The sequence below is a fragment of the Erigeron canadensis genome, chromosome 2, assembly GCF_010389155.1.
Source record: "Erigeron canadensis isolate Cc75 chromosome 2, C_canadensis_v1, whole genome shotgun sequence".
In the NCBI taxonomy this organism is placed as follows: domain Eukaryota; kingdom Viridiplantae; phylum Streptophyta; class Magnoliopsida; order Asterales; family Asteraceae; genus Erigeron; species Erigeron canadensis.
Genome location: NC_057762.1, coordinates 25,304,060 through 25,327,381, shown reverse-complemented (window position 1 = coordinate 25,327,381; position 23,322 = coordinate 25,304,060). Strand labels below are relative to the sequence as shown.

The window sequence follows — 23,322 nt, the reverse complement described above, 5'->3', positions numbered from 1 at the left end:
TAAAACGGCAAAACCGTTACTTAATTAGTAGCGGATTCAGTTGTAGAAGAGTTAGACAAAATGATATGGTTTCTAGTTATCCGTAACTAATTTGTGGGTATGTTTTGTGTTCATATTCACTAAAATCGTGTTTTCATATTTAGTCATTTCCGTGTTATTAACTTATTAATTGTTTGCAATTCTATCTAGGATTTGTTTGGATGAGGTTCCTCTCAAATTAATTACCAACTTTGACCTATATATGAAGTGTGAAATTTGTGGGTTAGAAACCATGTGAGATTTCTATCATAAGTTCGGTTTTTTATTTTATTAGTTTTTATTATCTCACAAAACCAATTTAATAAGTCAAGTTACTTGAAATGATCCAGGTTTTTCTACATAAATTATCTTAGACCAGATGCACAAATTAACAAGAGTGGAGTCATGATTTATAGCTAAAGGATGTAACAAACTAACAATGATAAATAGATCTGAAATATAAACTTAAAATACGTTTGACACATAAAAAATATTGATTTCTTTTTCTTTTTCATTGTCATTGATCATGGTATATATGTAATATGTCCACATAGAAAATTTAAGTCTATTAATATAAAAATCCAGGCCTATCGATTATTAATCTTTAAAAGTATATCATAACTTGTAATTTTAAGTTAGTAGAGCCAAAACTTTCTTTTAACCTTAGTCTAATTAACGTATAACTATTAAAATTCTATCATTATATGGTATATGTACTCCTATGATATTAATTTTTTTTTATCCTTAACCTTTATATTCAAAATAAAAGAAAAAACTGTGTCGTTGATCTCTTATAGCGACGTACTATTCTTTATTGGCCTCTATTTCTTGCATTTATCTGAAAAATTTTTATTTACCTTTTTATATTACTAGCGTTGTACTCGCACGATGCAGCGGGGAATAAGAAAAAAACGCTGGTGGTTTGATGGTGGTTTGTGGGGCGGCGGCGATGAAAAAGAAAAAAAAATAAGCCGGCGGCAGTGGATGATGGTTTGATGGTGGTTTTTGGGGCGGTGGTGGATGGTGTTTATGGGGGGAGAAAATCAGAGAAGGGATGAGGGAGAGAAAATCGGAAATCGGATGAACGTATGTGTGTGTAATGAGCGTGATGGAGAAAAAATAGGGTAGTGTAAATTAGGAGGGCATAAAAGACATTTTAAAGGTAGAGGTGTTAAAAGGGGGTGTGATAGTTTGCTTATTAATGGAGTATAAATGTGTTATTATTATGAAATTATTATATGTTGAACTTCAAATCTTTTGATATGGGTCAAAAGATTATCGACAAAGTTGGGCTTTTAGATGGGCCAAGCACCTGCGGGGTCATTTACTTAATTATGAATGAAACACGTTATTAGCTTGGTAAACTCAACTCTTTCTTCTCCACTTCTAATGTTCGAAGAAAGACACTTCAATTTGTGCTTTTTTACTTTTGTTTTATTGGATTGAAAAATAAATAAAAATAAAATATTATAATTTAATTTTATATTCTAAATAAAATAATAAATATAAATAAAAATATATATAATTATAAAAGAAATAAAAATATAAAATTATAAAGAAACAAAAGGTGTTCTTAATGCTAGTTTTGATCAAGATAGTAGTGATCGGTCATGGTATCCATAGCGTTGCTTCTTCCAAAACATAGAGTTGTTAATTCGCATAGTAACTTTTTGTCAATTGTACATTGAATTTTAACAAAGTCAAATTAGCAAAGTGCATACTCCTAAGTCTTAAGATGATTATTTAGTATGACCACATGTTATTATGTTAACATATACAGTTAACAAATCATAATTATCGGAACATTTAGTTGGTGTTTAAACTCTATCATTCTAATTTGTGAGAGTATATTATGGTGGAATTAAAATCTCTTTGATTACTCAATTAAGTGGATGTGTATGAAAGACAAGAGTCCAAACAACTATGAATTATGATGTTTTTCTTTTCTACTTCACACACTTATTTGTTTATTGTGTCAACAACTTAATAATTCACCTAGGACGTCAAATCCTGCGTATATTATACATCTTCATTATTGACTTTAAATGATGGGACTCATGATTATGCATGTGACATTGTTTTAACATTCATGTGTAGTAACATTGAATCTGATCAATCTTTATTTGTTAGTTGTATACGATTTAGTATATACGTATAGTCGGATAAGTACTGGTCACGTACAATTTCCCATTATTATAAAGTTTAAGATAGACTTTGGTTTTCATTTTAATAACATCTTATAGACTCAGAATTAGACTCGATACGACTGAAAATAACACAACCATCAACTAAAAGAAGTTGCGAATTGAACAGACAAAAAGGAGGATGTATCATGTATGCAACTTTTGACGATAGGCCCAAACTGAGATCACTATACGAAGGACATGCAATACGAGACACTCTCATGAAGGACACAAGCCCGAAGGTGCTTAACTCGGTCAAATGACAAAAAGATTAACATAAATCCTTTCTAAAGATAAACATATACTCTTGCCTAGTCTGGAATATTCTAGGATATTCTTCTAAGGAAATTAAATCGGATAAACATGACAATAAGAGTTTGATTCAAAGAAGGAAAGGGAAAACCTTAGTCTTCTTCTCTAAGAAACCTCATACTATAAAAGCAGCAGGATTTCTCCACGAACGATATATATTCATACAATCACGGATCGAACTAAAACCCTAACTAAAGTCGAACAAGCTTCAACGCTTACACCATTCTACCCTAGTTGGCGTAAAGGAACACCGTTCCTATCTTCGGGGAATCGCCAACAAAACCTAAACCCCTTTTTAGGGTTATTCACAAATCATCCCTAAACCAAAAACCCCTCGACGCGGTTTGATGCACAATTGTCTTTATTGTCCTGAAGCCCTTTTGTATAATTAACCAAATCAATTTAGTCGGTGTGCCATGTGATTATGGCATTAAGACAAACTTGCTAAGGCTATCTCCAATGGGGTGCCTTTGGATGTCATTAGGTGTTCTTGAATATCCTTTGTCGTTGAAACTTGTCTAAAACTAAAGATTTTTTGAAGGATGTTCTTACTTATGGGCATGCCCTTACTTGTCATTACCTAATATATTTTTGTTAAGATGATATGTAAGGATATTTGTATAATTGGAGATAAAATTATAGGATTTGAAGGATTTATAAAGATTTGTAAGGATATGATAAGACAGCTCAAGGGCGGCCTTAGCATTGGAGATAGCCTAAAAACGAATATATACATTGTCGTTTGAAAAGATAACTTATCTATTTCTATACTATATTATAAAGCAGATTCCTTCCAGATTTTCAACATTGAGTTGAAATTTTCAATATTGACTTTAAGTACATCCCCAAAATACCTCTCTCATCTATTCTATATTTATCTAAAATAACCATAATACCCTTTCTCTCTCCTCAAATCTCAACCAATCATCTTTTTTCTCTCTCCTCCATAAATCATTTATTCTTCCAATTCATTCAAAATCTTTTATCTCAAAAATCATACATCAATAAATTATAAAAATTGTATGGGTGTTCTTAAAATTTCATGCTCTTTCATTAGAGATGTCATTCGATATACTTTCGACGAATTTTTAAATCCGAGGGTGGAGGGCGGAGGCCGTAGGCATTTGACTATCACACTCTCTGACCTAACTATCACCCCCATCATCTCACCGCCGCAATGCATGGATACTTACTCTTATCAGGTTTAAAACTCTGACAATAATTATAATATGTGTTTAAAACCAACTTCAACCAAATCCTTATCAAATTTTTTTTTCTATAAAAAGAAGTTTGTAAGAGGGGAAGGAATGGTGCGAGATGGGGGTCTGGTATCATGTGGTACCATTTGCTACACCATCCATTCTTATATGAGATAGAGAAAAATGGTAAAATTAAAATGAGAAACGACATGGTGATCAATTAAATGATCTTGCAAGTCTCTTTCACACATGACACGTATGCTTTACTTTATTGTTTTTTTAGATTGAAAGAAACGGATAATAGATGAAAATTGGTAATAGATGATTATTCATTGTAAAATGAGATTGTATAAAATGGATGATGTGGAAGAAAAAGAAGAAAAAGAAAAAAAAGAGATTAGAGATGGGATAGAGGGTGCTCCCTCCACCCCTATAGTTTTTCAATCGGATCAAACACATAACCATAGTTATCGACTCGATTATTTTGACTCGACTCGAAATTTAATTTTTTGACTCGTGAATCGAATCGTAAGAGTCAGGATATTTGGTATTATATAATTTTATAACTATATATAAGTTTTTATTGTAAAAATATAGTATTGTATTGATATTTTATGCTAAAAATAGTATACATTATTAAAATTTAAATCAAATTTGAAAGCATATAAAAGAGTTATGTTTTAAAAAAAATAAAAATAAAAAGTTATTTTCGTGACTCGTGACTCGGAGTACGACTTGTACCGACTCGTAAAACAAAACACGAGTCATGCTACGAGTCTGGATTAAAACGTGACATCTACCGAGTCGCCTCGTTTTCACTTCATTTTGACTCGACTCGTGACTCGTACGAATTTGACAACTATGCACATAACAACACTTCAACGGTATGTGTATGTCGATAGTTCAATTCTACCATGCATATTCAATCGTAGTTCATCCGTTTCTTTTTATGGAGACCCATAGTTTTTCCTAAGCTAATACTAATCACAACCCAAAGTACAATATTCTCATATCTTCTTTCTGTCTTCAAATTATTAAAGTCAAAATATTGAATATAGAATGAGTACTAAATTAATATATAACTATGATGTGTCTTATAAAACAATATTAAACAGACAAAAAGAAGATCCATAACAAATATATTGTCCCATATATGTTTAGTCAACCACTATGGTCCGGTTGTTACACCCGAAAACGCGCTTTGGCCAACTCTTCATGTTATCTTTACTAACTTCCAAAATATGTTCAAATCTTGAAAATTAAATATATGTATCCTCATTATATATTTCCCTCTTTTCTTTTTTAATTTTTCTGTAGAGCAAAAATATGATACTAAAATCATACTCACACAATATAAAATGATAGACCATACGTGATGCAAGGTTTTTATAAATATATTTTATATATAGTATTTTTTTTTTAAATATGTATTTTATGTTTTTTAAATACTATAAGTATGCTTTTTTATATTTTCAAAATTTTAACAATCAACTCATGTTTACGTTAAAATTATTCAATGATAATAAACACACAATTCATGTTAGATGGTTAGAGAAAACATTATACCCTTTTTTCTTCCGATGAGTAGCTATATGCTACCTTGAAAAATAAACATCACGGGTTAATATTCGAGCTTTCGAAGTTATCATATCAATACAAATTTTGTTTAGATGTAATATGTATTCCGTATCATTATTACAATATTTTATATAATAAATTATATTAATAATACCAATTTAATATAATAGTTTGAGTCACACTAAAAATCTATATCTACATCTATAGAACTAGTTAAATTAAAGTTAAATATATTTATTATAATATATTAATATAGATTAACGAGACACAAATTACAATCTTATTTTAGTTTATTGATAAACTAGCTAAATAACCCGGGTTCAATCCGGACATTTTAAAACAAATTTTGTTAATCAATAATAATGTATACTAAAGGAATAATTGCATATTGCATATTTACCAATCATTAATAGATGGATTGGTATATGGTAGAGTCTGAGACTGTGAGGTCTTGGGTTCAAATCCTGGTGTGAGCAAAATGCTACCAGGATGAAGACAGGGGTTATCCTAGTATGTGTTTCTCTGGAATTGGAGTTGGGTATATGAAGAGGCATGCCGCTAAGCCCAAATTTGCCGTTAAAAAAGGAATAATTGCATATTTGTTTTATTCTTATATATGAAAAAAATTCTGAATCAAATAATGCAATAATCATTAAACACAATGTAATAAAGTATTTTAACATTGACTATTTATCACATATATGAACAAAACTGATAAAATATACACGAGAATGGGAAAAAAGTTATAATCATAATAATATATTTACATATTTAAATGGATATGAGACAATTAGCTTTTCATTTGCTCTACACTTTCAAATTCAAGAGTAAAAATCTTATGAAATTTATTACTTAGTATTAACTATTAAGTGATACTATTTAAGAATAAAAGTCATTATTAAAAATCTTATAAAATACACACAAACTAATAATTATTTTTTTTAGTTAATCTACAAATTAAAAAGAAAACCAATAATTAAGCTACAAATTAAAATAGACTATAACTCTATATCATTAATAATAACTTTAACATAATAATAATTAATAATCATAAAGGAACATCTAAAAAATAATTGGTTTCCATATTAGATTAAATATACAAACTTTAAAAGAAAATAAAAATAAAAACGAATTATGATGTCATGATTTTTAAAATCCTTATAGAATAAAATATAAACTTGATATTTAAGATTTTTATTTAAAAAATTTTATAGAAACAATTCTCTTTTATTTATATAAGAAAAATTTCAATGTAATTTTAAAATTCAAAAACCTCAATTACAACAAGGAGTGATGGCAAGTAGCGATCAACCTCACCCATTGTCAGTTCTAATTGATTTTATCATACAAGAGTATATGAGTATGTAAAAATTGTGTTCGTTGTTAACGGTTGAATATTTAGACATAAATTTACAAAAAATAATATAAATATAAGAGGAGCGAGAATATATAGTTGTTATACACGTAGCTTGGGAGTAGATCCTTTTACATTTTGTTTTTTAATCTATAAAAAACATGAGTCAATCATTTAAAATAATTATTAAAAAATTAATATGTTAAAAGTACACACCCAAGCTTAGATCACATACTCATTTTTCTCTAAACATAAACCACTACGATGATGATCCATTTGGAAGAACTTGTACCCCTTAATGTAAAGATCACAATTTATATCCTTAGCATAATCCTTTTAGTGGACACAGAGGTTTACCAACTATGACCCCGAGCTCGCAAAACGAGTAGCCATAAGATTAGCTCGCTCACAATTTGGATATGTATAGGTTATATAAATGATCACGTATAAGGATAACATGGTAAAAGCGTTCTTATTAAAAGTTACAAATCAATAAATATGTATAGGTTACTAAACTCTTAATCTTTTATTAAACTTTTTACTATATTTTTTACTCTCTTTTACATGTATGGTTACTAAACTATTTACTCTTTCCTATTATTATCTTGTTTATCCAGAAGTCCTTATGAAAAAAGACTTTTTACCATAAAGGCAAAATTGTTTACATCTCACTCTTTTATACTTCGCGATTGGATCATGTTGTTGTTGTTGTATTTGTATAAGTTTAATAAAACCAAAATATTAAAGTAAAATTCTTTCTTTTTAACACGAATAACATTTTAGTTTATACGCTTTAAATTTATATTTGTAATACCTCATTTCCAATACGGTAATATTTCAGAGATGATAGCCAAAATCATCTTTGTATGGTTCCGCCATAGCATTAGCATATACGGTATCTCATTAATCTTTTAATATAACCCAAAAAATTGGGAGGAAACTTCTCACTGAAATCACTACCAACAACAACTTTTTGTCTGCTGTTTTCCACATCCAATTATCAAAAACTAGCGTCCCCCCCTTTCCCCATCAATACTACATTATTATATAGCTGTCTTTCTATATCTATCTATATCTATATTTTTCTGATTTTCATGTACACACACATACACATTATTTTCATACATATATCACCACCATTATCTATTTGATTCTTATTTCTCAAACATAAATAAAATTCCCATTCATTCCTGTAGACTGATCAAACCATATACTACTTCCCACCATAAAAAAGATCAAATTTTTAGCACAAATTTGGAAAAAAGGTTGAACCTTTAGCCCAAATTTGAGGTTGGTTTGTTGTATTCTTTGATTCTTTTTGTGGGTTTGATTCAAAAATGGAGATAGATAGATATAGATTATTATTATGTGTTGTGTTCACCATGTGTTTGATGAAATGCGCCTTAGGGTTTGAGCCTGTAGATAACTATCTGTTAGACTGTGGATCCACCAAAAATACTTCAGTAGGCAAAAGGGTGTTCATAGCAGAAACTTCTGATCATGGTTTTCTGTCAAACCCAGATCAAGAATTTGTAAAATCAGCTGATTCTGTACGTATATTAGCCCCTTATGGTTCTGAATTGTATACAACTGCTAGAATTGTTAATACTACTTCAAACTATACTTTTAGTATAAACCAACATGGCCGGCATTTCGTTCGTTTGTATTTCTTTCCGTTTGGTCTAGATTCTGGAACACGTAACTTGAGTAGTGCTAGATTTAGTGTTTTTGCTCAAGGTTTTACTCTTTTGAAAGATTTCCAGCCTTATTTTAGTCCTGTTGTTAAGGAGTATTCTTTGAATGTTAGTTCTGATAAGTTGGTTATTACTTTTGTTCCTTCTGGAAAGTCGTTCGCTTTCTTAAATGCTATAGAAGTTGTGTCTCAACCGGATGAACTTATCCCGCCTACTGCCAAAACTGTTGAGGTTCCTGGAAACCATCATAGTTTGATGACACAGGCATTGGAGACGGTTGCTAGGGTGAATATGGGTAACCAGACGGTTTCTCCTGAAAATGATACATTGTATCGGCTTTGGAATGCAGATGGTCCGTTTATAAAACATAACAGTTATATTCGGTTTGTGTCGAATTTAAGTGCTGTAAATTATACACAAGGGGGTCCAACGCGTGATATTGCTCCACCGTCTGTTTATGGTACTGTTACTAAACTAGATACTTCGTCTAATCCTGGATTACTTTTGAATAATACTTGGTCGTTTAATGTTGATCCGGGGTTTTCCTACTTAGTTCGGTTTCACGTCTGTGATATCATCGAGCGTCCACCTTCTGAGCTGCTCTTAAATATTTACCTAAATTCCTTGTTGGTTGTTAAAGATCTTAATCTAGGTGAGCAGATGTCAAACATTTGGGGGGCTCCTTACTTCTTGGATGCTGTCACTAGGGCAAGTGGAAATAGGCTACTAAATGTAAGTGTAGGAACTAGCATTACAAACGGCAACTACCCTGAAAGCATTCTTAATGGGCTCGAGATCATGAAGATTAGTGATTCTAAAGGGAATCTTGATGAAGATGAGACTTCACGGTCAACGAAGAAAGTTTGGGTCATAGCCGCCTCGGTTGGTGGAGCTTCGTTGGTTGTGGTTCTTTTGGGTTGTCTATTCTTTATTATAAGCAGAAGAAATAGAAGGAAGTTATCACAAGAATGCTTGAGCTCTAATGGTAATAAGGATCTTGATGAAAGTAACATCTTTTCAAGATCAAAGATTGGATACCGCTTTCCCTTGATAGCAATTCAAGAAGCTACTGATAAGTTCAGCGAGAGCTTGGTAATTGGAGTTGGTGGTTTTGGAAAAGTTTACAAAGGGAAATTGTTTGGTGATACAATAGTGGCGGTGAAAAGAGGTACCCCTCAATCTCGTCAAGGTTTGGCTGAATTTAAAACCGAAATTGAAATGCTATCTCAATTACGTCATCGCCATTTGGTATCACTAATAGGTTATTGTGACGAATGTAATGAAATGATCATTATATACGAGTACATGGCAAATGGGACCTTGAAAGAGCATCTTTATGGCTCAGATCTGCCTAAATTGAGTTGGAGGCAAAGGCTCGAGATTTGCATTGGGTCAGCCCGAGGACTTGATTATCTTCACACAAGTTCTTCAAAAGCGATCATTCATCGAGATGTCAAGTCTGCAAACATTTTGTTAGACGAGAATTTCATGGCTAAAGTTGCTGACTTTGGACTTTCAAAGGACGGGCCAGGGCTTAATCAGACTCATGTTAGCACTGCAGTCAAAGGAAGTTTCGGTTATCTTGATCCAGAATACATGAGTAGGCAACAATTGACAGTGAAATCAGATGTTTACTCCTTCGGTGTTGTGATGTATGAAATCCTCTCTGGGAAGCCTGTCATTGACCCATCTCGTGGACGAGGAATGGTCAATTTGGTTGAATGGGTCAAAGAGTGCCGGGAAAAAGGCGAATTGGAGAAAGTTTTTGACCCATTTCTTGCGGGGAAAATGAACATGGAGTCTTTGAAGAAGTTCTTGGAGATTACTGATAAATGCTTAGCAGAAGAAGGCGTTGATAGACCTACAATGTATGATGTTGCACATAATCTTGAAGGTGCACTTGCACTTCATCCAGAAGGAACAGAAGTAAAAACGCCTCAAATGGACACTATTTCTGAAACCAATCATGCGGAAAATGGTGTTAGTAGTACACTTTTTAGTGAAGCAAGTGTTGGTGATCTTGAAGGTGTTTCAATGAGTAGAGTCTTTTCAGAAATGGTTAAAGGTGAAAAACCTGAAATGAGGTAAGAAAATTTGAAGTTTTTTCTTCTTCTTCTGATTAGGGAAAAGATGTATAATGAAGTATAGGAGATGATTAAAGATTTTATTTTTGTGTGTTTTGCCTGACACCATAAGCTTTCCAACTTGTAAGTTGATTTTCCTTTTAATCACTGGTTTGAAATGTGATTGATCTTGAAGATGGTATATGTTAGTTGTTTCATTTGTTTTGTATCTGCTGTGCCTTCTTAAAGCGTATCCGTGATGATATTAGCTTGTAAATAGGTTGATTTGAGTTATAATAATGGCGAGAATAAATCCGCAAGGAACGTCAAACCAATACAAGATTTATGACCAAGGACCAGACTCCAGAGTCTTTAATCAGCCATGCTTTTAGCATTGGATTTGAAATTATGAATTACGAATATGATTTGTCGATCTCTTTATGAAAACAATCTTTTTGTCTTTGAATTTGGGTATCTGGTACCTTGTTTTGACCGGACATTGGGTATTATCGACTTATTGTTATTGTTTGCTTATGAAGCAGCCCACTTGTTTATTCCTTACTTTGATCATGTCATTCTGCTCCTACATTAGATATCCCCATTCTGCATAAATTAGGGGCTTATCTCAAAAGTCAAATACTCAAATGGAACTAATTTTTCTTCTTTATAAACTCGAGCCTTGCAAAATGTTGTACAAACAGCTTATACTTTGATAACCGATACCATTAAAAAATGAGGTTGTAACCGGATGAGTCGTTTTAAATTGCAAAGCCAAATAAAATCCAATGTAACATTGATATTTTGGTTTCAAATATTGCAATTGTGTTTTGTTATTGATGTTTAAGGGCAAAAACACATCCAAAAGTTTACAATAGGTATTCATTGGTTTTCGCTTGAGCATTGTGTGGTTTCAATTATTTTAATTATGTTTCGTTATTGATGTTGTGACATTATATATGTGTGTTGTAAACTTTTTGTTTGCAATATCGAAATGTATATATTGATGTAAGAAAACCAAAAATTAAAAATGGGGAAAACAAAAAAAGTTGAATAAAATTTATTTCAATGTGATTAAATCCAAGTAATGATACTAAATATAATTTGGACAAATAAAACAAGGGCAGTAGTAGCACTGTTTATAAATCTTGGTGTTCAATATAAAGTAATGTATAAAATTTATTATAAACATAAATTTATTAAATATTGAGTTTTTAATAAATATATATATATATATATATATAAAACATTACATTTACTCCAATGGTTTAAATAAACATTTTGGATAAACATTAGTAATTGACTTATTAAAGGTTATATTATATGTGACCAATCATTAATGAGAATTGATAAATTAATCAATAATTTGATTAATTTATCATATTGTACAAGTAAATTATGAGAAATGATATTCCTACAACACATTTTAGCCATTTACAATAATACATGCATTATGCAGTTGTATTCTGTGCATAAAAATTTATATATTTGTAGTAGAAATATCACTTTCCGTAAATTATACATAGGTATAGATAAGTTCTTATTGAAGGAACTTGAAAACTTAAAGTTTTAGATTTTAATTTTGGTGTAAGTAAAATATTCTTTCAACTGAGTTTTTTTGTTGGCACTAATCATTTAGTGAACAATCAGAACATTCAATCAACAACATATTGAAAATTAAAGACATGAGATTAGTTTTTTAAAGAATTCTTCTTAATGAATAACCAAAAGAATTAAAAGACTAACTCTAATCTTAAATTATTCTTCACTAAATATTGATTATGTTTGATAAATACTAAATTTATCAAACACGGAGAACCGCTAGCAGATAGAGTTCTTGAGAACAATATTTGAAAACACAGAGTTACAAAAATATTATTCTAAACAATTGGACGAACACTTTCTTTTAGTTGTTGACTTTCCTTTATAGACAAAGATTCACTTCAGACGAGTGAAGGTCACATGTCAAAGTCTGATTAGACAAGTACATGTTCTGACAACTATGTCTCATACCTTTGTGTCTTTGTTGTCTTATCCTAAACACAAAAATACTTCGTGTCTATCCATAATCATTTTTTGATGAATCAGTAGGGTTTCTAGATTATGTCACTTGTTCATCAACAACTATTTATAAAACTTGTCGATGATATTTTCAAGTTATCATTTAGACTTCTAGAGTAATTCCACTAGTCTTTGAAGTTTCTTTCATCAAACTTTTTTTTTTTTTACTCCAACAGACTATTTTATGATGTTTTTACTACAACAGACTATTTTATGATGTTGATATTTATGATGTTGATATTTGATGATACTGATTCACGGTGAGACACTTAATAAAATGTTTAACTAATTAAATCCTAAATCCTTTTTTGGAACTAACAGTTTTCATACCAAATGGGTTAAAAACCCCAGCGACATTCCGAAGTTCTGCAATGATGTTTAGATCCTGGGAGACTAGGGTTCGAGTTTGAGCAGACGATGTTTTACCTCCAATTTAACGTCGTGTCTTTTGTAACGGTTAAATTGGTGAGTTTTCCTTCTCATGTGATCCATGACTTCACGGATCGGTCCCTAGTGACTGCCTGCTCGTATAGATGTAACGGCTAACCGTCCCGTGACACGAACGTGAAAAAAAAAAATTTCATATAAATTGGATATAAAAAAAAATAAATGCAGCTAAATCTAATTATTAAAATAAATATTAAATTTTCAAGATCTCAAAAGTAGTAGGCTTTATGTGACTACAAATTTGTTTGTTCCGTTTTACATTGTAAAAAGGTAACAAATTTAAATTTAAAATGCTATTAATAGGAAATAATTAACTGGATTAGTAAGAGGTAACAAATTTAATATACTAGTTATGGAAAAAGATTTATTGGAAGTTTTTATTAGTCATATAATTTTCAAAATTTTATCTACCGCACTTTTTCGAAAAGGTATTTTTCGTCATTACTTGCCACAACGTTACATTTTTAGTCTTCATATATATGTTAACTAGCTGTGTATCCTAACAAATCTCACTAAGTAAAATATATAGTAGCACACACATACAAAAATTGCCTAGAAACATGTATAATACGAATGTTGGTATATTTGCCTCACCAGAACAACATTCGCTTTTTCCTATGACGATTCCTTGTCCAAATATCTCGAGTGAAGATTATCGGGTCTTTTATCGTCACGAACGACGATTATTGACTCTCTTACTCGTATCTCTACATCGAGAGGTAGCTCAATCGATACTCATATTGGGTTTTCTTTTATGGGTCGAGAGAGAAGGGTATACCTCAAAAAATCTTGTTCAAACCATTCTCCGTTCTTTGTCATTAGACGTTGTAAATTTGGTCATCGATGAGGTTGTGATTTGCTTGAAATGCATAGAAAAAAAAGAAAATAAGGCTGAACTCGATCAAAGCAACATCACACATAATATAGAGTTGCTACAAAATTTTTTGGATCGAAAGAAGATATGTTTAAAGGAATTACATAAAAATTGTATCCGAATTTTGGATGAGGTGTCTTGTATAGCAAAAGATGTTTGTCATAAGGCACTTGATGACATCATGCATCAGTTTATAAAACGTGACACACCTCTACCAACAATTGCATCCTCTATGGCCGATATTATCACTACAACTTGTACTACTCGAGGGTCTATTTCTCGCTACCTTTCTATAGGTCCAAGTGTCCCCTTTCCTTCTAGTAGCAACTCTCTTGCATTGTACACTGATTCCACTATTGTTGCACTACAAAATAGGCCCATTTTTGCAAATGGTTCTTCGCTAAATCGAATGCTTGACTTAGGCAAATCTTCTAAAAATATATTTTTTCCATCACTCATAAAAGACGATCAAGAACATGAAGTAGTATCACCAGATGATCGAACCATATTCCTCACATTCTCAAAAGGGTATCCCATATCTGAAAGCGAAGTTAGAGACTATTTCACTAGGTATGTATATTATATATATCATTTGAATTATGTGACTTTATTTTTAATTATGTGTACATATTTTCTAACTTTTTTTTATTTAATGTCTGTCATATTATTTTTAATACTCTTAACAACTCCGAATATTTCTTTCAAATTACTGACTTATTATTTTTTATTTATTTGATGATTAGTTACTTTGGGGATTTCATCGAGGAGATCTATATGCATGATGTAGGACCAGACGAACAATCACTATATGCTCGAATTGTAGCTTTCTCGGCTTGTATGGTTAAAGTGATAGTGGAGAGAGATGGTCCTCATGGAAAATCCAAATACAACATTAACGGAAAGCATGTTTGGGCTAGAAAATATGTCAAAAAGAAACCTTCTAGGATGTCACCTAATTAATCTACCTAATTTGAGTGTCACAACCCTACAACAACCTTAGATATGCATTGTATGATGTCGATTAATTGTTGATTGAATTTTTATTTTTAGTTATCTTCAACTTTGTTTTTGGATGTTGTATAATGAAGTAATGAACTTGGGCTTTAAAGTAGTTATTATTTTATTTTTTTTATTGATGGTTTGTTTATCTCCTTTTCCAACTATAAATATGAATTACTATCTTACAATTTTGAAAATGATCATACTCATAAGGTCATGGTTTGAAATGTAAAATAATTAAACTATCTTGCATATCATAAGCGTTTCATATAAGTTATGTTACTTATTATTTATGTTGCTAGCTATTTCTAATTTGTCTTTTTTTAATAAATGGTGCGTTTCGAACAACAACAATTATGAGTTCGGCGTTGCAAGTAGTATCCTCAGGATAAGCCCCAGAAGCTAGTGTCTCTCCAAGAAGTCTAGCTCACAACCTTTTATATATATATTTCATACCTCAACCAGTTGTGTTTTTAGTTTCTCATGTTACTGTGTATTATTTTTAGCATATCGTAAAATGTTTATTATGTCAAAAAGAAGAAGTGTTTAGGGTTATTTTTTTTTACTGAAAATTTCATTTAAATGATTAACAAAAAGAGTAGTGTCGTGTTAATGTACGGTTAGCTCATTTGATAGAGGTTATTGTCAGTTGAGGTAGAGACCAAAGTTTGAACCTAGCTTGACATGGTGTTAATTTGTATTATTTGCGATAATTCAAGATTAATGTAGGATTTGCCTTTGAAGAAAAACAAAACGGTATTGTCATAGTAAAAAGTTCATGTGAATATTATTTGAATTTAAGAACCATAAAAACATTAAAATGGGATTAAAACAATGACTAAGCCTAAAAAACTGATTTGGAAGACTACATCAACACAACTCAAAAACAGAAAGACAATGATACTTGATTTATTTGATTTACAAACATGTTTTCTTCTTTCATTTGAAACTAAAGTCTAAGAATTTCCTTCTCTTTTCCTTCTTGATTTCGTGTTTTAACTATAGTGAGATGATAATTGTTTGATAGTTTTGATGATATACAAATTGAGTAATTTTATGAACGAATTTGTTTAGGCTAAAGAAGATCAGAAAAAACGGGTTTTGACCCAACCTGACCCAAACCCTTTTTTTGGTCGACAAGATGGAAACCGGGTTTGACCCAACCTGAATCGGTTTGAACTCGGTTTTAGGTCAAACAATGACCGGTTTTTTTCCTTGTAATTTTTTTTGGAAAACCCAACCCGGTTGAAAATCCAAAACCCAAACCGCTTTCAAGCCACCGGGTTTTCCAAAAGTCGAAACGGTTTTGACCGGATTTGGTTCGGGGGTTTTCCGTGTTCAGGTTTTATACCAACCTCTACGTATAAATCTTGATTAGGTGATTTATGTTTATCTTTTAAACATTAAGTCTCCAACTATATAAGACGGTTATTTTTGTTTATCAAGTAAAAAAAAATTTTTTTTGATTGAATGCATTAAGTTCTTAATTATTAAGTCAATTATATACCTATTTTATTTCATTATATATCTATGTAATAACAGGTACCATATGTTATCATAAAAAAACAAGTAGAATGTATAGCAAAATCTTGTTCATTACAAGTCACACAGGCATCATAAAATGTTTAAGCTCGATCAGAGTACCACTTTGATGCTTAACATGCATTTCAGAAAAGAGTGTTCCCTAGATAACACAAAATACCTATCAAAATTCAGTACCAAATAGGTATGGAAACAAATATATCAGTACATCATACCAAAACCATCCGTAGTCACTATTGATCTTGAATTTTTCAAGTAATTTGATTCATTCTACAGCTAATAACAAATTATCTCAATTATTTTTCAGTAATGACAGAGTAGGAAAACCAACAAAATCTTATCAGTCCTTGATAGCCATCATATAATAAGCAAAATCCTACTTTCTCATACGTGACAAAACACACAGTAATACAGCTTTAATTAGGATATGGTGGAGAATATAACATATTCCAAACCAAAATATACTTGCACTAAAACAACATAATATCATAAACTAATGCTGTCAAGAACCATTACTTTTTCAATCTTTTTTATTTTTTTGATTTTCAGATTCCGACCTCTATTTTCAAGTTCTCTGGTCTTCTTTGAGTGTGCACAACATCTGCTTTGCTTTCTTGTGACATTCATGAAACCTTCGATGTCTAAGAATCCACCGAAAATCGAATAAGCCAAGTACAGCTTGCAAAATAAAAGTTGTAGATAAATATATAAAATTCAAGATGTACCTATGCAGCTTTTTGAGCTTCACCAAATATAAAGAGCACTGCTCACTCATTTGCATCCGTTTTTCCCTTCTTTGCTTTGAATTTGTTAGCATCAATGGGACCATATAGACAGATTCGAAGAGTGCCATCTAGGATCCGTTGATGAAAATGAGTTGTGTACAATTCCCAGAATTCATCCCTAAGGAATTTATTGGAAACAAATATACAATCTCATTAACAAAAACATGTATTATAATGTAAATAAAAATTAAAACTGTTACCTTTAGCAGATTCAAAACAATGTACAGAATTTATTAACTCAAACTTTTGCATATACTTGTGTCAAGTAATTTCACACCTTTAACATCTCAAATGTATTAGGGTAAATGTATTTAACTAACTAACAGACTGTCAAATGGGTCTAGCCGTTTAGGGGTAAAATGCATAGAAGTGAAACCTTACAAATGCTGTGTTAAAAACATAAAAAATTCATCTTATAAGGCAAAATAATACAGTTGCTGTAAACATTTTCTCAAACTGTTGCGGTAACATTATTCCTCTAGACAACTTTTAACATTTTCCGCAGTAAATGAACAGCAGGATAAGTTGGTACAAGGCCCACAGCTCCATATTATATGATTATAGAAGAAGAATTTAGTCTATGCTTGTTTATAATATAGTTACTGTGACGATATCCATTATTATTATCGGTATATCTATGTATGTTGCTATAACTATTTGATGCTGGTCTTATGACTAGTGTAGTTCTTTCATTCTAACTTTCTACACAGCTGTTTGGAAGACGCATCCATGCGTACTATAATGACCAGAGAAGGGAATTTTGACCAATGTACCAATACATGGATTAAAGTTGTATTACCTCTGACATGTCAAATGAGTATGACTGCTAAAGCTATAAACTCAACGAGTTAATTGGATTGAAATGTCTAGGCCATCTCCGATGGATCCTCTAAAAGGGTCCTCTATCTCTGAATATAGAGATAGAGAACCAAAAAACACTCTAATGGGTCTTTCTAAATTTAGAGAAAGTTTTAGAGTATCATTATTATCTGTGATTGCTTTGTTGTGTGGGTGGGTGGGGAACATTATTTATATAATACTTTACTTTCTTGTAAAATCATACTCGTATCTAACTAAAATAATTCATAATATTCAGAGAAAACAATATAGTAGTTCAGATGTATAACCTGATTTGAGGGATGTTAAAAAGAGTGAATCCCTTGACATCTGTATACATATCAAGCACAATAACAGATAATCGTGACAGTCCCAACGCTTCCATGTCAATCAACTTTTTGATCCTGAAACATTTGAAGTTTAATGTATCAGCCAAATAATAAGTATTAGATGCCCAGCATAAGAACTGCAATACTAAAAGCCTGCTTCTATGTATGAAATTATCAGATTTAAATCAATGAATGTAGATGAAAAAACATTAATGGATTTATACGAAAACAGGTCAACTTGGGTTATTCTTTATCGATACCAGATCAGAGAGTGATAAAATGGTGGAAATAACATCAAATTGAAAAGTTTAAATGTTGCCAAATACACTTGTGCGTTCATTGTGTTAGTCAGAGTGGCACACAGCCATTTCGCCTGTTTAATATTTGGCGATTTATAAAGTTAACAAGCGGTAACCTTTTACCCAAAATAAAATGTAAAAGATGGTGGAACAATGTGAAAGCAAATACACAGCACATTTACCTGCTAGGTGTACCACAAGCAACATTAACGTGATTCGTCAAGCAAGAAACCTAAAGGCAGTATAAGTGATAACTACAAACTGTCAGAAATATAAAAATCTAATATATGGAAATTCTAGAAATTATTTCACAAAGGGTCCAGACTAAACCTTTATAACAATAATCTCATGTAAACATCCAAAATCCAGACCAACATAGAGAAAGTGAACAACGAAGAAGTTATAGAAATCAATGAGAAACAGGTAAGGTTCCAAAGCAATTATTACCTGATCTTCAATCTTCAAATGCTTAGCAAAAAGTTTTGCGGCATGGCATTCTTTAGTGAAAGGCTTCAAACTCCTGCATGTTAGCAATGAAGAGTGAAATACATACAAAAACCTCAAATAACTTGAGAATAGACGTGTTCATATTTAGGCAACCTTTCAATTTGTTTACAGATAGACCATTTTCAGTAATGACCAACTCAATACACGCACAAGGTAGCAGATGATGATTTTTAAAAATATAAAATAACAAATTGATTTTCAATTTATAATTAACGGAAAATCAAAGCAACCTTTTCTCAATTAGTCTTTTCTTCTAAATCTCGAATGACCCACTTTTTCCAGTAGTAAACCCGGTCAATCCATATAAACATCTTTTTCCAAAATCTAACTTTTTTTCAATATCAATCCTTTCCATGCGTGTTTTTCACCAGACCTTATAAATTAACATTGACATTTTTTATAAGAATCGGTCAATTTCAAAAATTACAAACTCTGCCAAATTTTTATAAGAATCGATCAATTTCAAAAATGACAAACTCTGCCAATTAGCAGTATCACTGCCAAGTCAAGTTCAACAACGTTGTCAAGGTTACTAATCTTTATCATAAACTTAGTGTAGAAAATTATCTCTCTTTGTTTAAATTAGTACTCTCATTGTCAATCGTGATTACGGGATACTCGGATATATGGCCAGAGAAATTCAACAGTCCTTGTTCCTATCCCACAGATGCTACATGGAAACTACGAGTAAATTATTTCCTTGTTGTGGAATTGCTACTCAACTCCATGATACCCTATATTAGTCGTACTTATTTAGTTTTCAAAACAGCCAAAGCTCCACAAGATGCTGTCAAAGAAGCAGAACAACTTGGATATGAAAAAAGCATCCGAATGCTGAAACTTTGAGAGGGAGCATTTATAAAAGAGTCTTCTTTTTTATTCAAAAAATACGTTATATAAACAGGGTAACTTGCATTGCTAGCTCCTTAGTTGACCACTTATCCAAAATTTAATCTTTGATGATTTATATGGTTGTGTCCACTTATTTGCTTACATTCCCATTGTTATGCTTTTATGTAGAATAAATTGATAGTTCGGCAAGAACTTTGAGCTTGTAACTGGACTATATGTTCTTTTAGAAAATACTATCTTGTGGTTCCCTTTATAAGTTGGCGGTTTTCGTAGAAGAAGTCTCTCTACTATTGGGCAGGGGTATGACTGTCAATCGTACCTCCCAAAAACCCATATACCAGCAGGATATGGTATTGTTGTTGTATGTGGTATTCTTGTGGTTCCTTCTAGCAATTTTTTACATGTTGGGTTTTTTAATATGATTGATGGGGATGAATTGGTAAAGATAGTTTAAACTAGTTATAAATGAAGCATTTCAAATTGATGGACCAAGAATGAAGTCAGGTAAAGCGTATTTTATGCTTACACCCACCCACCTCCACTCGTAACACACACACTTACACGCTCTGGCTAGAGGTCCCTTCGGAAACAGTAGGGGTAAGATTGTCTACATCTCTGTACCCTCGAGGGGAATTGGGTACCGTAGATGTTGATGCTCCTAGAGATGAACATACTTGGTAGTAACATACATTTCAAAAAATAGGATAAAATGGTATTGGTAAATCAACACATCGCAACCTGACACATTTTGAGCCCGATCCATTTCAAAATGTGGCTTCCCAAACCATCCATTTGGCAAATTTGGTACCAAGAGAATATATACGACCACCTGGCTTCATCAGTTACGTACCTGAGAATTTCTAGCGATCTTAGTGCTGATAAACTAATCGTAAGTAGTGCGGGACTCCCAGGTACAGAACTTTTCCCAGGAATCTGCTTTTTACACAAGGCTTCTTTCCAAGATGATCCAAAGGAAGACTTCATGTGTTCACTTAAATTACTGACATCCTGAGGTACACTATCAGATAGTTTGACAATACATGCCTCTGCAAACAAAATTATATCGAGTTTCATCAAGATAAGAATACTAGCATTAAATTCAACATTTCATCGGTGTTGACAACAAATATTTTTTTGTATCAACAAACATAGTAATGTGCAACATGTAATAACAGCTTAATATGATTTTATATAATAACAGCTTAATATGATTTTATACAAATTACACGTCCTAACAAGAACGAAATGATAATTATTAGTATTTCTTATATAATAACAGCTTAATATGATTTTACAAAGGCCCACTTATCATTAAAATTAACACCTTTTGGTCGTATATACTCCTGTTAAGTTGCAATACATACATATATATATATATATACACACACACACACATTCAGCAATGAAATACATATATAATACTGTAGTAAAAAGTATATAATAATGAAAAAAAAGAGGACCTGAAAAAGATTCAAGTTCAAGAGAGGAAAGTTGAAACCCATTAGACGATTGATACTGTTGAATGAAAAAGTCAAGCTGCTGTGAAGCGGTGGTCAACAGTGCCGGTGGTGGTGATCCTGGTGGCGGCGGCGGAAGCTGCTGTTGTTTGGGTTTGGTTTTTTTAATCTTTTTGGATGATTTTGAGATGGGTTTGAGCTTATTTGAAAACTTATTATTCTTATTATATTTTGTTTTTGCTTTTGAATTTGAGTGTTGTTGTGGTTTTGCCATGGTTAAACTGCAACTTAATTTTGGTGGCCTTTTTGTTTAGGTTTGCAGAGGAACGAGGTATTAAATTGTGAGAAAATCACCAATGTATCCTTTAACCTAAGGTAAATTACACAAACCATCCTTGTAATTTTCTTTCAACCATGTCCTGTTCCTTCAAATATTTATTACATTAAGCATCCTCATATTTGTCAATTGTCATGAGAGATATTTTTATGTCTTCTTTTACTCTTTTTCTTTACCAAAACAAATCTATGTCTGCGTATCTATGTCTATACAGTATTTAGCGTTTTGCCATTGTTAAGACACGTACAGACAGAATAAGCGTGAGGTACAAGCGTCTTAATGCATGTCATTTTAATTTTAAGATGTTGTAACAAAGGGTATTTATCCATCTCGGTTATCGGATCGTAAGCAAGAATACTAAAGTTATGCTCGAGGGTAGAATCCTCAAAGATATACAACGACTATAGCGAGTTATTGTTCAATATTAAAACTAATACCAATAAACAATCGCACGGATTGTCATTGACCCTAAGATAAGCTCGCACGTAAATACCCACTTAACTGAAGAATTATGTATTCGTCATCTCTAAACTCATTTTGAGCTAGTATTTTTTTTAATTAACAACTAATTAATGGTTAGTAGTTTGCATTTGAGACACCACATTGACATCCAATTGGGAAATATGCAGAGCTTAAACCACGCATGCCTAGGATAAAATCCATGACTCTTGATAAACCCCCCTAATAATCCACTTCTACAAATGTAGGTAATGAGATTCGAACCCTGGTGAATTTCCTCAGGGTTTAAGACCTTACCAATGGGCCACCAACCCATTGAGTCATTTTCAGCTAGTTTATACTTTAGGTATTAAATTCGTGTGGTTTGGGCTTTACGGGTTTATCATGTGAGTTCAATGGGCTCATGTAACACCCCAAAAATGTAAAAGATAAAATAATCAATAATCTATGTATTTTAGTCCTTAAAATAATTTCCTAGTACTTTATTTTGAGATTCGGGGTTAATTTAGTTGAAACTTTAGTGGCTAACGGGTATAATACCCATTAAAAATTGAAAGAAAACGTGGCATGCTGGAAGGAGTCCAACCATATGTTGTTGGTGATTTACACTATCACTAGTTCTTCCATCTCACTAATCCTTTCTTCCACTAATTCTTCCACAATCTTCCAATCCACAAAAATTGATATATGAAATTCATCCTCCTAATTTTATTAACTAATTCAAATAATAATAAGAAAACAAATTTGGGGATTTTGGTGTTCCTAGTGGTGGCCGAAAATTATAAAGAGGGAGGAAGAGAGAAGTGAAATTTGATATTGTTATTGTTCTTTTAAGGTAAGAAATCCTCTCAAATACTTAATTTTAATTTAGGGTTCTTATAATATTGAAATTAGGGTTCTTCCCATTTGAAATTGGGAATTTGAATAAATTGGGATTTTTGTAAGTTTGGGAATTTGTTAGAGTCCTAATGAGATTGTTATGAGAAAACTTGGAAAGATGGAAATGGTGTTTTGATGGTAAACTCATATTGGTGAAAATATTGTTTTAGAGTGTTTGGCCAAAATTTTATATTGTAAGAATTATGGAAATATTTTGTGTAGCCAAACACCATAATGAATGAGTTCATGGTGAATTCAAT

At 31.8% G+C, this 23,322-nt stretch overlaps 3 protein-coding genes across 3 annotated transcripts; 2 read left to right on the top strand and 1 right to left on the bottom strand.

Annotated features, from left to right (window-relative positions):
- Positions 1-7,747: 7,747 nt before the first annotated feature.
- On the top strand, positions 7,748-10,867 carry LOC122586431 (probable receptor-like protein kinase At5g59700). The gene has a single exon (XM_043758421.1). It carries the CDS (start codon positions 7,982-7,984, stop codon positions 10,424-10,426), a length of 2,445 nt encoding a protein of 814 aa, XP_043614356.1. The 5' UTR covers positions 7,748-7,981; the 3' UTR covers positions 10,427-10,867.
- A 2,599-nt stretch (positions 10,868-13,466) lies between these two features.
- On the top strand, positions 13,467-14,740 carry LOC122587952. Its single transcript, XM_043760103.1, has 2 exons — positions 13,467-14,350; positions 14,524-14,740. Exons 1-2 carry the CDS (start codon positions 13,467-13,469, stop codon positions 14,738-14,740), a joined length of 1,101 nt encoding a protein of 366 aa, XP_043616038.1.
- Positions 14,741-16,683: 1,943 nt separating this feature from the next.
- Positions 16,684-21,703, bottom strand: LOC122589081 (protein CMSS1). The gene is made up of 7 exons (XM_043761325.1): positions 21,391-21,703; positions 20,781-20,976; positions 19,019-19,091; positions 18,754-18,803; positions 18,234-18,347; positions 17,047-17,224; positions 16,684-16,962 (listed from the first exon to the last, which is right to left on the bottom strand). Exons 1-6 carry the CDS (start codon positions 21,659-21,661, stop codon positions 17,089-17,091), a joined length of 840 nt encoding a protein of 279 aa, XP_043617260.1. The 5' UTR covers positions 21,662-21,703; the 3' UTR covers positions 16,684-16,962; positions 17,047-17,088.
- Positions 21,704-23,322: the final 1,619 nt, after the last annotated feature.

What these genes read in the sequence shown, in the direction of transcription:
- LOC122586431 (XM_043758421.1), top strand. Translation starts at nt 7,982, where the DNA reads ATGGAGATAGATAGATATAGATTATTATTATGTGTTGTGTTCACCATG.
- LOC122587952 (XM_043760103.1), top strand. Translation starts at nt 13,467, where the DNA reads ATGTATAATACGAATGTTGGTATATTTGCCTCACCAGAACAACATTCG. An exon ending in GTTAGAGACTATTTCACTAG is followed by an intron (nt 14,351 to 14,523) that starts GTATGTATATTA and finishes TTTGATGATTAG; the next exon opens with TTACTTTGGGGATTTCATCG.
- LOC122589081 (XM_043761325.1), bottom strand. Translation starts at nt 21,661, where the DNA reads ATGGCAAAACCACAACAACACTCAAATTCAAAAGCAAAAACAAAATAT. An exon ending in AGATCGCTAGAAATTCTCAG is followed by an intron (nt 19,092 to 20,780) that starts GTACGTAACTGA and finishes GCTAACATGCAG; the next exon opens with GAGTTTGAAGCCTTTCACTA. An exon ending in TTTAACATCCCTCAAATCAG is followed by an intron (nt 17,225 to 18,233) that starts GTTATACATCTG and finishes TAAATTCCTTAG; the next exon opens with GGATGAATTCTGGGAATTGT.